Source organism: Brassica rapa, chromosome A03 (genome assembly GCF_000309985.2).
Source record: "Brassica rapa cultivar Chiifu-401-42 chromosome A03, CAAS_Brap_v3.01, whole genome shotgun sequence".
Lineage (NCBI taxonomy): Eukaryota > Viridiplantae > Streptophyta > Magnoliopsida > Brassicales > Brassicaceae > Brassica > Brassica rapa.
The window spans coordinates 3,076,647-3,099,646 of record NC_024797.2 but is presented as its reverse complement, the minus strand read 5'-3'; the positions used below and the strand labels follow the sequence as shown (position 1 = coordinate 3,099,646).

The following is a 23,000-nucleotide window of genomic DNA, read 5'->3' as shown; positions in this document are numbered from 1 at the left end:
CTCTTGTCTATTTTTATGACATGCAATTCTATAGTGAATTATTGTGAAAGAAAACACTCGCGTTTAGTTGTTTTACATTCACTATGCATTTGACAAAACAAGTTATACAATTATACAAACACGTATCAAACACTGAGAGAGAAAGAGAAAATCAGACAAACCACCGACACATACAAGTTTGCAGACTCTCTTACAAAAGACATGTTGATAGACCACGCCAATATCATGAATTAAACAAAGTTATAAAATTATAGTATAGGTTAATAAATAAGCATTCACATTTGAAAGAAAGCACGTTGATTGTTCGGTTTGAATAACGTATACGACTTTACAATACTATGTTGTTTCACTGCGTAAGTATAACCGTTGCAGTTTGTCCCATCCCATGCACCTTTAGTCTCCTTCATTCACTAATCACTATTATATTAGTAACTTTAATACTTACTGATTTAAGTGAGAAACAAAATGTCTTGTAAAATTATGTGATTGGATAATTAAGACATTATATAGAATGTATAAAATCACGAAAATAGCCATAATAATGGTAGATATTTCATAATATTTGATCATACGAATTCACATAGACCAGACACACTTACTGGGTTAAGGAAGAAATTAAACAAACACATATGAGACATTTATTGGACATTTATTGGACAAAACGAAACAAAAAAAAAGCTTAGGCTCCCTCTTCCTTCTCGTCCTCGCTAGTGCAGCTACTGTTGCTGCTCCACTCACACTTCAACGTAGATCTCGGAGAACCACAATACCTTCCCAGCTTCTCAAACCTCTGATACATCACCGTACCTCTCTCTTCACCTAGAGACTCCATAGTCGTCTCTCTACATCCATAATCGTCTAGCTCTACACATAGACCCTTGTAGTAACTCTTCTGTGCGATGCTAGAGTGTATCGCTACTGAGAATTGCTTTGGCTCAAAACATGTTAAAACCCTTGAGACTAGAAGGCTCAAGTCCATGGTTGTGAAATCATACCCCACTGCCTCAAAGCTAGCGTAGCTAAACCCGTCTTCAGGTGTCACATGGATAGTAGAGATAGCGCCACCTTCAACGCTGTTCATAGAGTAGCCGCATGGCTCAAACTCAAAGTCGCAGATTTGGGATTGAGGAAGTATCTTTCTGATGCCAGAGTTATCAGTCATGGAACTTGATTCGTTCTTGTAGAACACAGATGCCTTGTCTTTGTCCAAACCAGTCATACACATCTCTAACGTGTATACATTGCTCTTGTTGTTCTTCTTGGCACCAGAAGAAGCAGAGTACACGTGCCATTTCTTGGTTTCATCATCCTTTCCCATCAAGTAGGCGACACTGCTCAAACCTAGCTTGCTAAAGTGACCATCGAGGACAGAAACTTCTTCAGAGAAGTTACGGTGAGGGAAAGGCTGCCCTCCAGGGCAAAGGAAGCTTCCACGAGTGTACCTCATGGAGTCGACGTCAAGAGAGAGCTCTCCGGCTAACCTCAAGAGTGGTTCGATAGAGAGGAGGAGCTTTGTAGTTCCACAAGTTTTGATGATGATCTTGTAAGGGAAGATGAAGAGGCTGGACTCGGAGAGGACGTAAGAGTCGAGCTGATCGTTGGAGAGATATGAAACGATGGTGCACTCAGCTGGTTGGAGGATCTCATCGATCTGAGACTTGGCTAGGGCACGGAGCCCTAACCCTTGCGTGTCGAGGAAGATACTTGGCTCAAAGAAGGTTACTTCAAGGCGCTTCTCGTAGCCTTCGAATCCTATTGTGGAGACTGACATTGTCTTCTCGCTTTGTTGTTGTGAGAGAACAATTTCTTGAAAGATATTAAAATCGGAAAGCAAGTTAATAAACTACGAGGACTATTCGAGTTGACTAGGATGGCCTCTTAGCGCACTGCAACAAAAAAAACATAGGTAGTAAGAATAAAAAAGGCTAATAGAAATGAAGAATGTAAGAAGAACGTGTTGGTGTAAGAAAAAAAACTAACGTTAGAGTAGACAGAAGATTTGAATTTCTTGATTCCACCAAAGGGACGAACGTCTTCAATGCTGTAACCGAGGGGAGCTTCGTAAAATAAGGAACTTTTAGACTTGTTATTACCAGCTTTCGATTCCATCATAATATCATTCACGCTCTTCTGTATTAGAAACAAACCAAAAGTAAAGGTAAGAGATAATAACCAGTATAAAGGTGGCGTGGCTAGAACATCATAATAAACACATAAACATTCAATGTTTCTTGCACACCAAAAAAATGAGGGGTTTCGATGAAAGGTTATGATTTAACCAAACAACAAATGTTAAGACCGTCTAAACACATAAAACATCAATGTTTTTTGGACATCATAATAAACAAATAAAACATTCAATGTTTCATGCACATCAAGGAAATGGGTTTCCATGAAAGGTTTATTAAGATTCAGCTAAATAACAAATGTTGAGATCTGTTACGTACGTTTTCCAACAAATTCAGGTATCTCACTCACACGTTATCAGATCATTTCATTAGATCGACGTCACAACAAATGATTGCTAGCTAATACTGATGAGCAAATATATATAATACGCATGGCCGATCTAGAAAACACATATTAACACGAAATGCGTTCGTTGTAAAAGACTTACATGTATAGGAATGTTGATCACGATCTGAAGTTTTTATTCTCCTAATACCAGAAAACACTTTATCCAAAGATGTCAAACGATCGAAACCTGAAATGAAAACAAAGGCCAGATATATAATCAATCGATCAAAAAATTATATAATATCTCCAGAGAGAGCGAGAAAGATCATTAACTATATTGATCCAAGATGAAACAGATCTCTTAAGCTAGAAAAGCTAACCTGATTCAGAGAACTCGAAACCCTAGTTTGAAAAGAAACGAGTTTGTGATATGTTGTTGTAAGATTACAAGGTGGAGGTGAGTTATTTATATAGTCTCCAGCCTAGATACATCGTGCGGCTATTAGGGCTCCGATATATTACGTATTCACACTCCCTCCCTTTTTAGCTTTTTACTAAAAGACCCCTTAATTTTTCTTTATGTGGTGTAAAATTGCAGGTGCGAGATTCGCGACTATTCTTGACCACGCAACTATAAAGAGCAACAAATCCTTTTATTAAAAAAATATCAGCTATTATTGTCAAGAAATCAATTTGTTTGATTTAAGATTTAAAAGGTTTTAATAAAACAAATCTACACGAATCCTGACCACCAAAAAATAACAGCTTTTGAAAGTAATTATCTAAAGTCAAACAAGAAATTTAAGGATTTTAAAACATTTAAGCCACAGAAGCTGCTGCCAAAGTGAAACAAATATACTATCCAATCATAAGACTACGTCTACTATCGGAGATGAAACGTGTAGTGTTTGAGACGAGACGTTAGGTTTCGTTACTCACAAGAAACGGACGTTCGGTTTCGTTACTCACAAGAAACAGACAAGGTGAGGAGAACGTGAGCTCCAATGTCACTAGGGATGTTAATATGGGTTTTGTTCTGTAGGGTTAGCCCAGCCCGCATCCATTTTTTTAACCCGAAGCCCGTTACATTTTATGTGGGTTAAAATAGGACCGTCTAATATAACACATGGGCTAACCCTAAAACCCTTTATTTTTTTTTTATTTTTTTTATGAAAACAAATCACTGAAAGGCGTTGTTTTAATTTTTTTTTCTCCAGTTCTTCATCTTTCTTCGACGATTCCACATCGAGAGTTCCGCTTCATGTGATCTCATTTCTTCTCCAGTTCTCCATTGCCTGATTGTAATCCGGAGACACGATTTCGTCTCCAGTTCTCCAGTCATCGCCCTCATCTCTCGCGATCCTCTGTGTTGTGTCCGTCGAGCAATCTCTTCTTCTCCTTGACATCGGTGAAAAAATCGATATAGGGTTTGTGGGTTTGTTGAAATCGATCTACAGGGTTTGTGGGTCTGTTGAAATCGATCTCTAAGGTTTGATTATGTTTAGAGTTTGAGACTGATGTATATGTTTGAGTTTAGTCTTGTAGCAACGAGTGTTGTATGTTGATGTGTATGTTTGAGTTTAGTTGATGGAAGCTTTTTTTAGCTCTGTCTAACTGTTTTGTTATCTTTTATTACAGTATAGAGTTCACAGATTTGCTTATTTGATGCTGTTTGATTGCTTGTATGATGTTTGTTTGACAGCTTTACATGACTGCCATCTCTCTTGTTTTTGCAGAGTGGAGTCACGTAGCCAAGTTCTGAGCTTGGAGGATACATGTAATTGTAAAGTCTTCACGAGACTTGTAGTGAATTATATGAATAAAAATATTTAAACTTTGTTTTTTTTCTTCATATTTTGAATTTGGGGACAAAAATGAAAAACACTTTTTCTATTTATATAATAATATCTTGAGTTTTTACATATATCTTGTCTTGCATAAAAATTAATGGGCTAACCCTGTACCAGCCCTAACCCTGTAACTAAAACAGGGTTAAAATAGGGTTGGGTTAAAATAGGGTTGGGCTTATATTACACAAGAGAGGGTTAAGCCCTAACCCTGTAATTAACATCCCTAAATGTCACTATGTCATTGTCACAACTCACGAAAGAGAAAAATAGACGTAGGGTACATAATATCTGTTTCAATTACCTCGACTAAATGTCACTATGTCATTGTCACAACTCACGAAAGAGAAAAATAGACGTAGGGTACATAATATCTGTTTCAATTACCTCGACTAAGACTGTAAACCAAGCAACGAGTAACATATTTAAACCGGTTATGGTTCAATCTAATTGAACCGGTTGGTTAAATAGCATAAAACATTAGATGCACGGTTTCCAAAAAAAAAACTTAAAATAGAAAAGCGTTTTGGTGAGGTCAAGAGCATTAACTTGCTTCGGCTCGTCTCATGAGATTTCCCCAACTATCACCAAAGCTCCAAACTTGCGAAGGCTGCTCGATCCAAGGACCGTTCATGATGTTCAATATGCTACACGCTTCACTGTACTCAAGCTCAGGCAAGAGCTTTGGCGTCAGTAAGAAACACCTACACGAGAAAGACCACCACCACACACACATTGTTTCTTTACTTTTCAACACAAATTCCATAAACGAGACATCGATTAATGCAAGCACAAGACAACAGATCTCAAAACTTACTGTGGTGTGTTTGGTTGGCTTGCAGCTCTAACCAGTTGTTGAAACATCTTCCTCTCGTTTATAGGATCCATACCTGCAGAAGCCAATTGCACATTTTTAGAAACTTTTAGTAGACAGTTTCTTTTATAAAGGTTCACACTTTTTACCTTGATTAATCTCATCAACAACTCTGAAAGGACAGTTTGTGAGATCTTGAAGAGAGACGAGGTAGAGGATGGTTGACACAGAACGCTCTCCTCCAGACTGGTGGTGAGAGCTTAGAACCTGAAGCTGCCCAGATTCCCTGAACTTCACTTTGATATGTATCCCGTATTGATCAAAGTCAGTGTCACGCTCATCCAGCAAGACTTCTCCTGCAACAGCCATTTCTTGGAAGTTATGGCTGAAAGTTTCGTTTATCTGAGCAACAAGCCTTCTCAGCGTTGGAAGCCATTTCTCCTTCAGAGATTCGATTTCTTTCAAGCATCTGCTCAAGTCTCTTTTATCAGCCTCGAGCTTTGTAGTAATAGTTTCTATCTGGCTCTGGCGATGCTCATACTCTTGGAGTATGTTCTGGTTTACAAAGAGGATCGAGTTGGCTTGAGTGAAATTGTCTTGTATAGCAGCTTCCAGCTCTTCTATCGTGGTTGGCATCTCCATGAACTCCTTTTTAAGCTGTGGCGTGATGATTGCGATAGCTTCTGCATCTCTCTTGGCAGCTGCTAGCTGTATTTGCTTCTCTTCAACCTCTTTCTTGCAATACTCAACGCTGAGGGATGCCTGATTCGCCGTCTTCTCGTATTGTTTGATGTTGATCTCTGAGTCTCTGATTTTTCTTTCCAACTCAATCAAAGCCATATGCTTCTCCGCGTAACTCCACTTATTAGCAGCAGCTTCCACGAGCAGCTTCTTGAGATTGATCGCGTATGCATAGCGGTCAGCGTTAGCTTTGGAAGCCTGCTCGATCAGATTAGCGACTGAAGCATCCATGTCCTCTTCTTGCTCCAAGGATTCAAGCTTCTTCTTCCTTTGCTGGTAACGAGATTCCAACTCGCGGCGTTTTTTCTTCTCCATATGCGAGACGTTGATAATCTCCTCCCTCTCTTTATGAAGTTTAGCTGCTTCTTCTTCCAACAGTCTTTGCTCTGTTTGAAGAGTCTTGCGAGTTTCTTCAATGGATGATATAGAGTCTTCTAGTTCCTCCTTTCTTGATCTCAGTTTCTCAAGCTCTCCAACGTCCATCCCACATAACAGAAGACGTGATGGATGTACAGAGTCTACACTTGCAGAGGAATGTCCACCGTACCTTGAGGAAGACCACCGGTAGTGATTGTCCGGTGTCCAAAAATCAGTGACACCCAGCTTAGATACTTCTTCAGCCCTCTGATCGGTAATCTTCGATCCAATGTATGAGTCATCCAGACTAAACTGGGAAGTTAAAACCTCCTTAACAGCGCTAGGAGCATCAAATATCTGATCAAGCCGAGAATGAAGCCCAAGAGAACGCATATGATCAGAGATATGAAAGGGAGCCGAGTGATTGCCGCTATCTCTCACATAGTTTAGAACAGGAACATCAAAGCGTTTTAGATTCCTAACCAACAAATCTCTGTCCTCGGGATCCTGAGTGATAAAAGACTTCCAGATGTAATAAGAAATATGACCCTCCAAATAGCAAGCGTTCTCTCGATTTGGGACGTTAACCTCTAGCAAAACGGGACCATACACTTCCCTTTTAAAGTCATGACGATTCTGCTGCACCCATTGATACGCTTCATAGATCCTGTCAGCTCCAGAGCGAAGCAGCGCATTCAAGAGTTTGTTATTTGCGTTCTCCATCTCCTTCAGCTTATCTACGCATTGCCGCAGGGTGTGTCTTTTCTGAGACAAGAGGGTCTCGTTGTCCGCCTTCTGATTCTTCTTCCGGTTTATGTTGTGATGCAGCTCTGTAACCTGAGACTTCAACTCTTCAAGTTTGGCTACAGGTTGCTCATATACAGGCAGGTCTTTGAGTTCTTGCTCCGCAGCAGCCAGATCCTCAGTAGCTTTCAGAATCCTCTCTTGGCGATGCTCTTCTTGTTTCTTCAGCTCCTCAAGCTCTTTGTACGTTGCGACTACTCGTGCTTCCGCCTCATTTTCTTTCTCGAGCAAATCCGAACGCTTATACCCATTAGTCTCCAGAGCTTTCTTAACCTTTTTGCATTTCGACTCCATCTCTCCCCTCTCCTTCTTCTGCTTCTCAACAGGCTCCTTCACATTACTCAAACTCCTCGCAGCCTCATCCAATTTCTTCTCGGCTTCCTTCAACTTCTTCTTAGCCCCCTGGTACTCCGACTTCTTCTTATCATACCTCAGCCATGGCAGCTTCTTCTTCATCGAATCAACCTTCGTCAAAAGCAACTCCCTCTGCTTAACCCTCTCCACATCCTTCTCCTGCTCATCAACAAGAGCCTTAAGCTGAGTCAGCGTCTCCCCATTCTTCGCCACAGCTCTCTCAAGCTGCTTCAGCTCACGGCTCTTCTCAACAAGGTCACGGTGATGAACAGGCAACTGAGGATCACCAACAGCTTTCTCAGTCTCCTCCAAAAGCTGCACAGGCGTCAGCTTAGCAAACTCACAAACCCTATCTTGCGGCAGAAACTGCGTCAGATTATTAACCTGAATGTTAAACTTCTGAATAACCTCAACAACCTCTCTCTTACTAACAGAGTTCCCATTAAACATCCACTCAGACTTGTTCCTCGTATCAATCTTCCTAAAAATCGTGAACTTCTCCTCACTAGTTTTCCCTCTGAGAGTTATCTTAACGTAACCAGAATCCTCCCCACGCTTAACGTAAGCGCCGACGCTAGTCGCTCTACCGAGAAGCTGAGGCTCCCCACCGAGACAAAGCGCGATGGCGCAGACGAGGGAGCTTTTACCTGACCCGTTTGGTCCAATGACGAGGTTTAAACGGGAACCAGGCTTGCAAACGAGGTGGTTGAAAGTCATGAAGTTGTGAAGCTCGATTTCGATAATGTTCCCAGGGAGAAAATCATCTTCTCCTCTGGAGATTTTGAGTCGCTTAGCGCGGCGTTCAGACATTGGTCAAGTCAAAGGTTAACCTAAAAAAAAAGGTTCAAACTTTAAAGAGTTAGGGTCGGAGAATGCAAAAAGCTAACCCTAAACCCCCAAATTGAATAATCAAAAGCTATAGAATCTGATCAATTTTTAGAAAAGGTTTTAATTTCTAATATCAAATCGAATCACAAGAACTCATCAGACTCTCTTCTCTCCAGCGTATAACCATGTGAATGACATTAAAGAGGAAAACGAACAAACAAACTGACCTGGACGAGTGAAACCGATAGTCCAGAATCGTACCATAAGAAAGAAAAAAACCCTAGATTCTGTGAATCGCGATTCCCAACGCTACAGTTTGTTTAGAGAGCTGAGAGTGGGAACGACGAGAAGCGAAAACCCGGGAAAAAATAAAAAAAGCACGAGACGATACTCTTTAGGTTAGGGCTTTTATCAAAACAAATCCGGTTCGATTAGTTTTTGACATTGAACCGGGTTTAATGATTTGATTATACCTGGTTATGGTTCAATCCACCCCGGTTCATGTATAAGATTCACTTCTTGCCTTTTTTTTTTCTTTTTTTTTTTACTAGTTCACTCTCCCTACTTCGATGATTCATTTACATTAATTTTTAATAATTAAGCAATTTTATACAAGTTGATTTAATATATTTAATTAAAAAATAGATAGAAAATGTATCTAAGATAATTAAATTTTATAATTCATCAACTTAAATTATCTTAAATTTTTAAAATTAGTTGGATTGCAAAGCACTAATAATTGATTTTAAATCATTAATTATGAGAGTTTATCTTCTTCACTAAATATTGGATACTGAGATTTGTAAATATTGGATACTGACATTTGTTTCAGCTTAAATTTCAAGCTCAAATTGTTTCTGCATTTGTAGGAGTTCCAGGAGTCTTATTTGAGAACAATCATCGTATTCCTATAAAAAATTTATATGCAACGCATTGACCCCATAACGCAAGCTAAAAGCACAGCAGCGTACTCGTACGTGTACATAACTCCTCAAAACGAAATCTTGATGAAAACCAGGACTTGCAAAGCCAAAATGTAGACGACAAAGGCTGACCTGAGATACATAAGCCTTGTCTGACTCTCATTTCTTGTAGCAGATGAATACGGAAGGTACGAATGAGAAGCATCAACTTCATGGTCTGATCCAAACCCTCTATCTGAATTTGTTCTCTTGAATCTGTTCCGTGCAGCGTTCACTTCAACATTAAAGCTCTCGTATCTTCTACACAAACTGTTCAGTCTCTCTAACTCCATCTCATTCGAGTGAATCTCACCAACAATCCCCTCTGCTTGGGCCTGACAGGCATATAAAAAGGTTTCTATTAAGAAACAATCTAAAGGGAAGAAAATGTAGATTAGTCTGACTAAAGATGGACCTGCTTTGCAGCTAATTGCTCGATTAGAGTATGAAGTTGTTTATCCAGTGTCTTCTCTCTCTGAGCTGTGAATGCAAAACCTTCCCAGTCAGATCATGTGAATCAAACTTTTCAGGCTATCAATCTATCTAACAGAACCATAAACAAATCTATATTGGATTCTGCCTGAAATTAAGCTACCTAACATTGTTTTTTTTTGGCTTTATATATGAAGAAAGTTTCTGACGAGAAGTACCTGGAGAAGGCTGCTTCAGTGCTCTTTCCTGTATAGCAGCCCAGCTCCTCTCTAACTCCTGAACCTTCTCTTCCATTGAACTCTACAGAATAAAACAACTTACACAATATTCAGATATACAGAACTCCATGAAAAGGTAAAAAGAAAACTAACCAAATCGTTCTTTTTGCTCTCCAACTTCTCTAGCATAACAGACTTCACCGCCTCTGTATCATCAGCAGGCGGTACACGAGATTCGCTAGAGCTTTTGTAATACCTCTCATCTAGAGAAGCTTGTGCATCTTCTTGCTCAGCTTTCAAGCTCTCTTCAACATCTTCTAGCTCCTAAAAACCAAGCAGATCCAAGATTCATAATCTAAACAAGATCTAAAATCATCTGGTTCAGCTTTACACACCTTCAATTTTCTAACAAGTGAATCTGCTTCATGCGTTTTCTCCTCTATCCTCGCCTCACAGATCGATATCGCATTCTCATACGCACTGTTTTCTTCTAACAGCGTCTGCTCTCTCACTTGAGCCTAATCGCAAAATCAAAAGAGGATCGATCACCACAAAGGCATATCCAATTCATTAGCAGAGATCGAGGGAAGCACCTGTTCACGAGTAGCGGAATGCGAATCGAGCTGGAGAGCGAGAGCGGCGTTGGAGGCGAGGGAGTGAGCGAGGAGGTGAGGTAGACGCTGAGAGATATCCGGCGGAGGCAATCTGAGCCGTAGATCTTGGATCGAACGGCTGAGCGTTGTCGCTTTTCGGCCGAGCTCGTCGACGTATCTCTGCTGCTCCTCCGTGAGAACCAGTGGGATCTGATCCTCTTCCTCGTCGCCGCCTCCGTCTTTTCCGTTTTTACCGACGACGTCGGCAGCCCAAGCTAGAAGTCCCGCCATGTATCTTCTTCTTCTTCGTCTTCGTCTTCGTCTCTTTGATCTGACATAGACACGGACCGGACTCTCAGAGCTAAACCGAAGCGGTTGGTGACTAAACCGGTCTGGTTCGATCGAACTCTCGGTTTCCCTATCACTCTTTTCGAAGGCTTTGCGTATTTAGTTATTTACACGAAACTCATGTTTCCGCTTTCCACTGGGCCTTTTTTAACACATTGGGCTTATAATTACGACGTCCATATCAAACTAATTGCTCTTGAGAAAACACTTGAACAGTTTTATTGGTATAGTTTAACATATTCTTAATAATTTAAATTAAAAGTAACTTTCATTCCATTTAATTCCTCTGAAAGGTTACCATTTGTGCTACAAAAATATTTCTCTGCAATGATTTCATTCCATTAATTTTATTCCATAACTTCTATCATTCCATTAGTTGACATTCTGTTTTTTAAAGTTTAAAGATTTACTAGACATATATGTAAGCTCTTTAAATCCAATAACGATTATTTTATTTTATTTTGTAACTGAATCCAATAACGATTTATTCAGACTCTTTCTCACTGTTCGTATTCTTAGAGCAAATTCAATACTTTTGTTTTTATCACAAATTCCAACATAAACCCTAGTCCCATGTACCTAGTTCCGGAGGTACTAGAAGAGATCTTCCTTGGTCTGCCATTGAAATCCATCCTAGAATTCAAAACCGTCTCAAAACAATGGAGATCAATACTTGAGTCGAAGAGGTTCGCAGAGCGTAGGCGTCGTATGGTGAATATTCAAACGAAACTGAAAATCATAGTGGCAGTAGACCGAAACCTAATCCAACATGAATTACACAGGGACGAAGAGGTAGAGATGGTCTACTTACACAGCAATGTCACCGCCTCACGGCCGTCGCTGTCATGTGACAGTCTTGTCTGCATCCCCGTACCTGGTTGGGTCAAAGTTTTCAACCCTTCCACTGGAGTGTTTCTTAGATTCTCTTCCGGTCCAGAGACAATGATATCGCGTGATTTTGATCCTCGATTTGAGATCTTCCCTAGATGTTGGAGGATGGGATTCGGTAAAGACAATATCACTGAGAGATATAAGATAGTGAGGATATGTTTTAACGATGATTTGGAGATTTGTCGTCGTTGCGAGATTCTTGATGTTAACATTGGGAGATGGAGGAGACTGAGGCCACCTCCTTATGTTTTAGGGTTTAAAAGGAAGTCGACATGTGTGAATGGGTCCATCTACTGGGTAGAAGTAATTCCTCGGCACAAACTTTTAGCTTTGAATCTTCACACAGAAGAGTGGCGTCACCTTACACTACCGCAGGGAACACTAGGAACTTCATGCCAAGTAGCAAACCTTGAAAACCGGCTGGCCTTAGCCGCAACCTATTTTAGTAATCATCATTGGAATGTGAAGATATGGTGCTTGCATGCACCACAAGAAGAAGCATGGAGTGTGATTTATACCATACGTTTATTCCCTTCCGAGCACCGTTACGACGGCGTTTTCCCTTTATGGTTTTGGGCTAGGCCAGTGGCGGTTTCTAAGCAAGGAAATCTTTTTTTCCATGACAACTGCAAGAGGTTGTTCAAATATTACCCAGAGACAGATGTAGTTCGCTGCGTTCATAGAGATATTTGTGTGATATCTCCTTTTGTTGAAGATTTGGTCCCACTTGGACGTTTGGATTCTGTTCCGGACATGATGAGGACATATGGACTTCGACATCTAGATCATGTGCCCTTCTCCTCTAGGATACCCAACTTTTTCAGACGAATGGAGTTCCCGAGTAGCTTGATCACTACTTCTTTTGTGACTCTTGCAATATTTCAGTTTTGTTCCCTATTGTCTAGGTCTTGATATTGTTGCGTTTCCGGCTAGTGGTCTCGTATTGATTCAAAACCGCATGCCTTTTTTCTTCCTACACCGATGTTCTTGCATCTGGCTTTGTGAAATGTTTGCTGTAAGACAAATATATTTTTCAATTACATTACTATTTAAAAAGTTGGCATCAATCGACCAAACCCTATATTGGACACTAAATATTGGCACCTCAACGTTTCCAAGATCTTTAAAATACGCAACCGATGCAATCGAGAAACCCTTTGCTCTCACCGGAGAGAAGTTTTCTCCCAAACGGATCTCATCAATCACTGGAGCAAGATACTTCTTCTTAAACCACTTCCATAATCTCCTTCACCTGTCCGTGACGTTCTCTTTCACCTTCAGTACGTAACGTGACTCTCGCAACTGATCCTACAGGAGGTTTCAAGACTCCGGATACTTGATCGGCGATCCAGTCTCAACGGCCATGATGTCTTCCCATATCTGCATGGTTTCCTCGACGACGCGAATGTGATTGGGACGTGCGAAGTACGCGCTGAGATCGTCCTTGGATCTGTAGCGGCTGTACTGACGTTGCATGATTGTGATTGAACTATATATGTTTTTCTGACTTGCGCTGTGCAGGATGATAATCACATTGCCACTGGCAGATGCTTGTTCACTACCATGAAAGTTTTGGTTATAAAAATGAAACAACAAAGGAATTAGAGATTGGAAGAAGAGACGACAGAGAATCACTTACATCTTTTGTTTGACCTAGACGATGAGCTCTGTCCATTGCTTGTAAATCCAAGGTGAGATTCCAATCTCTTTCATATAAAATGACTTGTGTCAGCAACCGTCAAGTTGATACCAAGTCCTCCAGCTCTGGTGCTCAGCAAGAATACAAAAATATCGTTCCTGCAATCATGTAGGGTTTTTATATACTTGTGCACAGCAAGCCTCACTAGAGCATTAAAAGAAAAAGGCTAGAGAAATTTAATTCATACAAGTCCATATCTTTAGAATATTTACGTTCATGTTTTAGCCTTTTTTCACCTGCGGTTCAAGAAAGAAGTGGTTTGCTTATTATATATTTTTGTCTACTGTGGTTTTGAAACTTCTCTCACATGTGTAGGAGGCCTTGCATGTAATTTGCATTTTTTTTTTAAAAAAATTCTGACTCAATTTCAGAGATAGAGAGATGACATTAATTATATCGGTTATGTGTTTTTATCATTTATCAATTTATATGGTTGCTAATACTTTATTTTCTTTGAGATTTAAGGATAAGTGCTTGTTTTCTTGAGAAAAAGAGTCCAGGGACCATATAAAGCTTTGTAATTGTAAGTTTTGTGCGGATTCTCCACTTTACATGGCTCTGAGAAATTGTCTATGGAAAAAGTGCAGTGACATTTGGCAAAAGGCAATCACTTTTATCCACTTTCACTTGATATCTCGAATCCATCACAATAATATTCACATTCATTTGGCACTTAGATATTCGCTAGTTCTTAAACTTGTTAAATTTTGTGGTTAAATCGTAGAAACTCAACTACCTTCAAGTTCTTTGTTGATGATATGCCAGCATTATATGCATCCGGAGATATCTTTGATTTGCTTGCATGGTATATAAGTTTGTGCTACACAAGACTACATTTTCTGGTGGTCTGATAACTTTGTCACACTTCTGGCTTCGGTGAATGAGTGAGATCCATTTTATGTGGCTCAAGAAGAATATGTATTATGCCACTCTGGTGGCTAAATTCATATGGATTTTATAACACTCAACGTATCTTTTGAGAGAATTCATCAGCTTAACAGTGGTGACTAAATAAGACCATCATTGACAAACCCAATGGATATTATCAACTACATACAGCAAAATCCTTAACAATCAGTCACTAATTATATATTTATATAAACGGAACACGGAAAAGTGCGGAAGAGTGCAAAAAAAAAAGGAGTAAGTTAAGAGACACCGCTTTGTATTTATATGGCTTACCCAGAGGGTTGTTAGTTTGTAACTGAGCTTTTGGTTGTATGTTATTTAGTTATTAAGTTGAAATGTTGTACTAAAAGGTGTGTGTGAGAGTAGTGACTTTAGATTGAATAGTTGTGTCTTACTGTGTGTGTGATAAACAGTAAACAGTAATAATCTTGTTATCAAAAAATTGAGATATTGATAAACAGTAAATAGTGATATCAATATCTTCCAACAACGGTGATGGGTGTCTTTAACGTCAATAAGTAAACTGCAACATAAATTTTTATCAAGGCTTAATGCAAAATCCAGAGATAAGACATGAACAAAAACAACTAGGTGCTAATTAGGGGAATAATAACTAAGTAGCTTCTTAAATAGAGGAACAAGTACGGCCATAGCATGTTCGAGCAGTTCAAAGATGTTTGCCCGGATGCTTACTTGCCCTGCCCCACTGCTGTCCAGATTAGCACGAGCAGTTAGATCAGATGAACGTCCTATGTGCACTTGGGTCTGAATATTCCCTCCGATAGCAAGACCCCGATGCCCATCCACCACAGAAAGTCCCAGAGTAGATAAAAAAAAACTACCAAGCAAGTGAGCTTCTAAACTACCCCCATAAGCCGCATCACCTCGACAAGTCATTGCCCCACCACCACACACATCTATTCCGAACCTTTTATTAGCAACCAACTTACGTTCTGCTTTCACCCCGGCAGACACCGAATCACCCAAGAGCGTTATAGCTAGACCAGCCGCAGCTTTGTGTTTCATAAAATTGGAATCACTTCGAAGAGCGCAAGACAATTCATCCCAAGTCTTTTTTTGCATCTCGAAACCTACGGAGGTTGATCTATTACCCTCCTCTCCATGTACAACCAAGCTGGCCATTTCCAGCTGCACGTCTGCACCTTTCATTTTCATGAGGTTGTTCTTTGTCACTTTGCCCGAGTAAGACATATGTATCTTTTCTTTAACCAAAGTCCCTTTAGCACTTAGACCGTCATAGCCAATATCATGATCCCACCTCGGAACAACCAGGACTGGAGTAACAAGTAGCGACGGGTTGGAGAGATCAATATGAGGTCGACGTTCCTCTTCCATCTCTAGTTCCGCCTGGAACTCAACAGGATACTGCTCCTTCTGAGATTTACTAAGCCTAGAAATTTCAGCTTCAGTCAATCGCTTACAACGAGGAGGAAGCTCATGTGATTCCAGAAGAGATGAGAGAAAAGGAGGAGGAAGCTGATGTGATTCCAGAAGAGATGAGAGAAAAAGTGACAGTGGTTGAGCCGTGGATTCCACAACTAATGGTCGACTATTATAATTACGATCATATGCATTTTCTTGTGCTAGAATCTTGGATGCAAACGAGAGTAACAGCAAATGAGGCTTCCACGCTTGACCATTCGGTAACACTCTCTGACCCGCCCGGTTGGTCCTGCAAGCAGGGTGGTTCTCAACTAAAGACACAGGGCTCACGAGCCGCAAATCTCGAGCTGCTCGGCGAATGTCCTGCTGAATGGCAAGACAACGTTGTGTTACAAACATGCCGTAGCTAGAGGCAGCGCCATCTGGTGGAGCGGAAGCGGCGTGAGTCAAACCCACGATGGCGTTAAACCATATCGACGGTCCAAGAAACTGGGTGATGGTGCGCAAAAGAAGCATCTCCTCATCTATGCTGCTTTGCGTTTGCGTATCCAACCTATCGAGATATAATACAACATCCGGTGGACTTTTTTTGATGAAAGCCCTAATAGACTTGAGGGTTTTCACGTTCTTGTGTTGATCAAACCATGATGGTGAGAGGCCTGGAGTGTCGATGGCCCGGACTTTGATTCCCTGAACAAAACCCTCAACAAGCTGAACCCTCTTCGTCCCCATCTGGAATGCATCGGTGGTACACATCTTCTTCACTGCATGATCATCATCGAAAATAGAATTAATCGTAGCACTCTTGCCAACACCGCTTTTGCCGAGCAACATAATCGTACAAGAAAAATCAAGCGGATGATTCTGTCCCTCAAGCTGTTCCGCCATGGAAATGGCGGCACCACCAACACGGCTGCTTCCCCTAGACAAAAACTGAGCAACAACAACGTTGTTACGTGGAGTTTGCCCTAATCTGTGTGAAAGCCTCAGAAACTTGACCCTGGTCTCATCGATCTCTGCAGTGGTAGTGGTAGGGTGCTGAGACACGTTGCCATTGACACGGCGTCGTGGAGTGGGTTTCAAAAGAGGAGCACCACGCCCAAGGCCTAGTACTGGGGCAGCAGGAGGTATCAATATATTGTCGTTGATGATTCTATCGTCTGCATTCTTCTTCTCTTCCATGTCTTCTGACCTGCTCGCTCACAAAACCATAACCAAAACGAAATCACCAACCAAACAAAACCACGCTTTAAGCTTTGATATAAAGTTCCAACGTCCCTAACACTTATAAAAATAGCTCAGAAACCAAACCCTAGCTAGCTCGGGATTATCGCCAAAAACTTCTGACGGCGGGAAGGTGAAGATTGTTTAGGACTTTGACTGCCAACACTTTTAAACTTATAATGACTCTACAAAAAAATATTGACGTGAAAAAGTAAAAGTCACAAATTAGCGTGAAGGGAATATGGAAGTTGAGGCTTTTAAACTGCATGTCTATATTGCTTAAGAAAGAATGGAAAGAATATAAGAGTTAGTATATGCATTCCCATAAGCTTTTGCAGCAATATATTCTCCTTCTCAAGTCACTTTTGCAGCAATATATATTCTCCTTCTCAATTGGCATTGGAAGTGGCTGAAGCATCGCATATGCATTCCCATAAGCTATTTAGTATATAGTATATAATAATATACATATATATATATATGAGTGGGCCATCCGCATAAACACAAATGATGAATCTTGCTCTTATCTTTTAGAATAAAGAGCTGTACTTGCTCACCTTTCCAAGGTATATGCTGATTAACGAAAGACAAGTGACATCAAAAAGAAGAAGTGACATTGCAACAAAGGATGCCCTTTTGCCATCTGGAATGGGCCGTATAGCTAAGCTTATCTGAGGTTCTTCCATGATTAAGCTGCTCAAGTCTTTATGTACCTACCATTCGATAAACATTCCGATGAATAGATTTCGCTTTTGCTCGTAAATGTTATTAGCAACGATCTAAGACCGGTGTTAACTTGTCTTACCAAAACTGCTAATTATATTTAATATCTAGCCTTATAGGTTCCTCAGACAAGTTATCCAACAAAACAAATAATCCAACAAGATGTAAAGATTGTTCATTGAGTTTAGACGAATGAAGTACTTCTGAGCGTGGCTTGCGACTTGGGTTGGTGTTCTTGTTACCACAAAGTTACGAGAAATCACCCTTCCCATACTTATCCAAACCAAGAAGAAACAACCTAGAAAACAAAAGAGACAAAAGACTATTAGTTCATCAGAATCATTACAAAACCAAGAAAGAACAATCTTCATGGCCATAGTATATATCAAACATGACAACAAAGAAAAGCCTGTTAAGGGAGCAAGTAATCAAATCAAACTCATTTAAACAAGAAAGATAAACTTCACTGTTTCATCAAGTGAAAAACTCTAGTTCTGCACTTATGCCTTTTAATATCCCAACACCATTAACGCTTTCAAGAGAGTAAAATGAAGACTACTATTTAGAGTAAGATTTTTCTTGTTCCTTTCTAAAAAGAAAGTGGAGTTCTCCAATAACAGTGGTGGACAGACTAGACTAATATCCTTTTCTCAAGGACTGAGAGCATGATAAACAGGGGTGGAAAAGATTGGTCAAAATGGTCCCAGGGGTAGATAAGATAAGCATCTCCCCATCATCTCTAACATGATGGATGTAATCATAAAACACCTAAGACATGAAAGGAAATGAAAATTTATGAAAACAGATTTCTCTGTCCCATGCCAAGTTATAATTTCAATTAAAAAAAATAATCAGATCCTTTTGAAACTACTAAGAAATCATAAGAATTTTAATGAACTTATAATTTTCCTTCAAAGCATCCTCTAGAGTTAGTTACAATGTGTAAATCCTCCTAAAACCATAATCAATCCTTCCACTATCTCAATAGGGGAGACCAAGAGCCTAATTAAGACTTCCTGTTCTTGCTTCTAATCAAAACCTCTAACTTCTTCAAGGCTCACGAACCTAAAACTGTCACCTAGAGATAAGATAAATGTCTAGGTGGTCATATTATGTGTTTAATTTTTTTTAATTTAATTTTTAAATTTGTGTTTTTTTTTGTAATCATATTATGTTTAACATTAATTTAACTACCAAAAAATATATTAAATTAAATTAATTTTAAATATAATATCATTAAAAAAATGTTATTATAAAATTTAAATTTTTGAAAAATGATAGAACAAAAATATTTTTACATAATTTTAAGGGCGGGTATATTTGTATTTCAATATTTTTACATAATTTTAATGAGTATCTGTATTTAAACTGAACCCGTAATTATCCAAACTGAATCCAAACTAAAATTTATAAATATCCAAATAGGTTTTAATCTCTCATCTAAAGACCAATATCTGAATAGTCGGAATTGAACCCAAATTCTTACTCTATAATATGATCACAGATAAAACATAAATATGATTACAAAAAAAAATACATATATGATACAAGGAAAGAAACAAGTACATATGAAAGTTGATTTATTTAATATACTTACAAAAATAATCTATTCTATTAAATTCATATCATACAAAAATATAATTATACAAACACACAAATAAATAAATTATATTAGACAAATATTTTTAAAACAAAACATATAGAGGGCGGGTCAATATCTAGTAGGCCATTAAAATACAAATCCAGTCACACCCATAGTTCTTCTAAGAAAGTTTCTTAAAGTAGCAAAACACAAAACTAGTAAAATTGACTCAAACTTAACTGCATAATAATATATATATTTTTTATCTACAATACAAAAACATATCAACTATGATGGGCAAAAAAACCAAAGTGAACCGACCAAAACCGATCCAAACTGAACCGAAAGTATATTATCAAATAGTTTGGTTTAAGATTTTCCCAATCCGAACCAACTGAACCGAAACCAAACCGAGTTAAACCGAACCGATAACCAATGCGTTTCTGTTATTAATTAAATTAAGCATACTAGTAATATACAATATACTAAAATCCTAAGACTAAAGACTAAAGTCATTGTTAACTTTATTAACAATGTTGTTGTTTTTTTTGAAAAAAATCTATTTACTTTAGTAACTTTGGTTTGAATGTGTTTTTATAAACTTTTTGTGGTTTGTTAAGGTTTTTGTTTCAATTTTGTTTTAAATTAAATTTAAATAATTTATTTTTAAAAGGCATTACTAACGATGTTTTAGAGAAAAAACTATCTACTGTAGTTAAATTTGATTTGGTTGTGTTCTTATAAATGTATTGTTCTTTGAAAGCTTTTTTTGGTTTTATATTGAATTTAGTCAACATAATTGTTTTTCATAGTCACCAGCACAATGACTTTATGACCATGCGTTTACGTTTTAAATCATGATTTTTTTCTTAAAGAACTAAATTAAGGGAATACGATTGAACCGAATCGAAAAACAAACCAAACCGAATACAACCCAACAGAAACCGTTCTAAACCAAATTTATTATAGTTTACTTTGGTTGGAAAAAATTATAGAACCGTATTAACCAGACCGAACCGATAAAATAACCGAAGTGTCCGCTCCTAATTATAACTGTTCCAAGTGTTTTCTCCAGAGCAATTAGTTTGATATGGACGTCGTAATTATAAGCCCAATGTGTTAAAAAAGGCCCAGTGGAAAGCGGAAACATGAGTTTCGTGTAAATAACTAAATACGCAAAGCCTTCGAAAAGAGTGATAGGGAAACCGAGAGTTCGATCGAACCAGACCGGTTTAGTCACCAACCGCTTCGGTTTAGCTCTGAGAGTCCGGTCCGTGTCTATGTCAGATCAAAGAGACGAAGACGAAGAAGAAGAAGAAGATACATGGCGGGACTTCTAGCTTGGGCTGCTGACGTCGTCGGTAAAAACGGAAATGAATGATGAGAAGGGGGGGGGGGGCAGTTTACCTCGTCTAGCTATAACATAACTATTCTTATAAAGCCCTTGACTTTTCAAGGTTCAGGCCCGATCCAACTTTCTTATGCGGCCTTGAAGACTAGTCCCGTGGTTAACCACTACTAATATGTAAAACAAAACCCCATACATCTAATCTATACATATTCAAAATCTATCCTTGTGTGTGCTTAGGGCATGTAAAGGCAATGTATGAAGAGAATGTTGGATGTGAACATACCTCAACAACAGCAACACCTTCAGAAACTTGAACCTTTAAGTTGGAAACTCCATCGATGTCCTGAGAGAAGAAACAAGATTTGATATTTGCTTTTATTCAGTGCTATTAAAATCTAAACTTGGAGTTAAGGAAAGAGCTAAAAGGCATTAAGAGTAAAGTGAACACAGAGATTGGATTGAATCTAAACAAGTAACCAAAATGGTTTTGTATAAGCCAAGAAACAGATGCATTCAACAAAGATTCTCCTCTAGCTCTGAACAGATTCGCTAGTTCAATGAGAGATCTTCTTGCAAAGTATTATTACCTGTACGTAAGGCCTTTGTGACATTGGGAATAGCTGCTTCGTTCAAAGTTCCATCAGCCTTCGGAGTCCAGACCAGCTAGAACCGACTGAAAGAAAGAAAAAAATGAGATCAAAATGATTCGTCTTGCATAAAAAAAAAAAATTCATACTTCCAATCTCTAAATACATAGAGAGACCAGTAACAGCTTCATATCACAGTTATAAACCTATGGGTTATACTAATGAAAATGAGATTTGATGAAACCATAACACATAAGTGTAACAAACAGGAAAAAAATACCTTGAGAACTGAATGAGCATCGTCTACGTTATCCAAGTTCTCGGATTCAATATATTCAACTTCCACGGTAGCTTTCTCGGATTCTCCAACGCTAGGATCAGTGGGATTCAAAGCAACAGAGCTTGGTAATGGTCCATTCATTTTGCCAACACAAGGCTTGGCTAAGCTTGCTTTACATTCACTCATCTTCTCAGTTAAAAGGAAGAGTATTCAAATCTTTCGAAGTATGACTGGCCGTACGTGTAATCAATGGAAGATTAATAATCTACTTTGCACAAACACATTCTCTAATTTAATAATCAGGCCATGAAGAACAGCGGAGGAAGGGACACGAAACAAATCTGACCCAGATTTGGAAAAGGCGAGATTTAAAGAGAGGAGGAGGAGAGGGCTCTCACGGCGACGAACCACCCCTCCTCCGATTTGACGGCGCTTCTAGGGTTTGAAATGGACCTTATTAATATGTAAAGAAAGAGCAAGCTTTAAGATGTCACCCCTCCTCCGATTTAATATGACGACTAACCACCCCTCCTCCGATTTGACGGCGCTTATGGGGTTTAAAAAAAATTAATTAATATTTTTTATATAATAAACTCTTAATTTTAAGTTTAAGCGGAAGTTGGGTAATCTCCGGCGTTCAAACCTCCGGCAAACAGTATGATTTTTTTTTTTTTTTATAAAACAGCTTTTTATTACAGTTTTTTTCTTTTCTTACAAACTGGAAAACAGAGAACAAAAAGCTAAGAACAGAACAGAGAACAAAAAGCTAAGATCAGAACAGAGAACAAAGAGCTAAGATCAGGGCCAGAATGTAGTTCGTGCAAGTATAGGCGTGATCCTATCATTTGGACTGACCTTCTTGGAAAGACTTGGAAACTTGGACTTTAGTGGGAAGGATATGAAGGAAGGGGGTTTCTTAAGCTTGTCGTACAGCTTTTGTCTTGGAAACATCATCGGGACGTTGCGGGAGGGAGGTCGGGGGGGGGGAGAGGCAGGAGCGCACGGCGGCGCGGGAGGCCAGCGCGGCGGCGCCGGAGGGGCCTGGGGGACGGCGAGGCGGAGAGGGAGAGGGGAAGGGCATAACGCCATGCTCAGGTGAGTTTTCTTCTTCTTCTCCAAGGTATGTGTATTTGTCTTATATGCCCTCAAGGCAAAACTTTGGTTCAGTCTGAGCGTTCTCTCGCTACCATCTAAAAGGCAACGTACTGCGTACCCTCTTCCATCCACGTCACCGACAACGCACGTGAGGATGTCGCTGAATGGCTGGTGCCACCATTTAAGATAAAAGAATGTTAAAGCCCAATAAACTTATATCATTAGAAAGCCCACACCAGTTTTTAAGGCCTATTTCGCCAACGGTCACGATACCGTTGAGCGAACCTTTGTTTTGTCGTTATATGCTGACTTGGCGGTTTCGTTAACTCAGATTTCCTTTTTTTTTCTCTCACAAAACAAACATTTACAATTAACAAATACCGAAAAAGCGAGGAGCGCGACTCAACCTACGTCATGCTTCACAATACGTTTCCTACTCCTCTCAATCGTCGCCGTTAGATCGTTCCTCTCCGAAATCTAACCGTCTATAAAGGAAGCTG

The 23,000-nt window shown here is 39.3% G+C and overlaps 5 protein-coding genes and 1 long non-coding RNA gene across 8 annotated transcripts; 2 read left to right on the top strand and 4 right to left on the bottom strand.

The window, feature by feature from the left end:
* Positions 1–521: 521 nt before the first annotated feature.
* Positions 522–2,934, bottom strand: LOC103856870 (S-adenosylmethionine decarboxylase proenzyme 2). The gene is made up of 4 exons (XM_009133998.2): positions 2,838–2,934; positions 2,618–2,704; positions 1,981–2,130; positions 522–1,886 (listed from the first exon to the last, which is right to left on the bottom strand). Exon 4 carries the CDS (start codon positions 1,769–1,771, stop codon positions 680–682), a length of 1,092 nt encoding a protein of 363 aa, XP_009132246.2. The 5' UTR covers positions 1,772–1,886; positions 1,981–2,130; positions 2,618–2,704; positions 2,838–2,934; the 3' UTR covers positions 522–679.
* A 416-nt stretch (positions 2,935–3,350) lies between these two features.
* LOC117132580 lies at positions 3,351–4,381 on the top strand. Its single transcript, XR_004456219.1, has 2 exons — positions 3,351–3,865; positions 4,194–4,381. It is a non-coding gene; the product is annotated as an uncharacterized LOC117132580 (long non-coding RNA).
* A 276-nt stretch (positions 4,382–4,657) lies between these two features.
* Positions 4,658–8,765, bottom strand: LOC103856172 (structural maintenance of chromosomes protein 5). Of its 2 annotated transcripts, none has more exons than XM_009133262.3 (4): positions 8,430–8,765; positions 5,268–8,204; positions 5,122–5,194; positions 4,658–5,008 (listed from the first exon to the last, which is right to left on the bottom strand). In XM_009133262.3, exons 2-4 carry the CDS (start codon positions 8,182–8,184, stop codon positions 4,849–4,851), a joined length of 3,150 nt encoding a protein of 1,049 aa, XP_009131510.1. In that variant the 5' UTR covers positions 8,185–8,204; positions 8,430–8,765; the 3' UTR covers positions 4,658–4,848. The 2 variants fall into 2 exon arrangements, with proteins under 2 accessions (XP_009131510.1, XP_033143157.1); XM_033287266.1 differs by having other exon boundaries at positions 8,464–8,765.
* Positions 8,766–9,005: 240 nt separating this feature from the next.
* LOC103856171 lies at positions 9,006–10,822 on the bottom strand. The gene is made up of 6 exons (XM_009133261.2): positions 10,408–10,822; positions 10,210–10,332; positions 9,968–10,138; positions 9,815–9,896; positions 9,580–9,644; positions 9,006–9,499 (listed from the first exon to the last, which is right to left on the bottom strand). The coding sequence occupies exons 1-6, from the start codon at positions 10,696–10,698 to the stop codon at positions 9,194–9,196; spliced, it is 1,038 nt and encodes a 345-aa protein (XP_009131509.1). The 5' UTR covers positions 10,699–10,822; the 3' UTR covers positions 9,006–9,193.
* A 60-nt stretch (positions 10,823–10,882) lies between these two features.
* On the bottom strand, positions 10,883–22,973 carry LOC103856868 (translocase of chloroplast 120, chloroplastic). 2 transcript variants are annotated; one of them, XR_004456217.1, is made up of 2 exons: positions 13,286–22,973; positions 10,883–13,204 (listed from the first exon to the last, which is right to left on the bottom strand). XR_004456217.1 is itself a non-coding variant. In XM_033287269.1 (2 exons), the coding sequence occupies exon 2, from the start codon at positions 16,838–16,840 to the stop codon at positions 14,849–14,851; it is 1,992 nt and encodes a 663-aa protein (XP_033143160.1). In that variant the 5' UTR covers positions 16,841–21,211; positions 21,406–22,973; the 3' UTR covers positions 13,693–14,848. The 2 variants fall into 2 exon arrangements, 1 of the variants encoding a protein (XP_033143160.1); XM_033287269.1 differs by lacking the exon at positions 10,883–13,204 and having other exon boundaries at positions 13,693–21,211; positions 21,406–22,973.
* LOC103856869 (F-box/kelch-repeat protein At2g43445) lies at positions 11,275–14,492 on the top strand. The gene has a single exon (XM_033287273.1). It carries the CDS (start codon positions 11,329–11,331, stop codon positions 12,556–12,558), a length of 1,230 nt encoding a protein of 409 aa, XP_033143164.1. The 5' UTR covers positions 11,275–11,328; the 3' UTR covers positions 12,559–14,492.
* Positions 22,974–23,000: the final 27 nt, after the last annotated feature.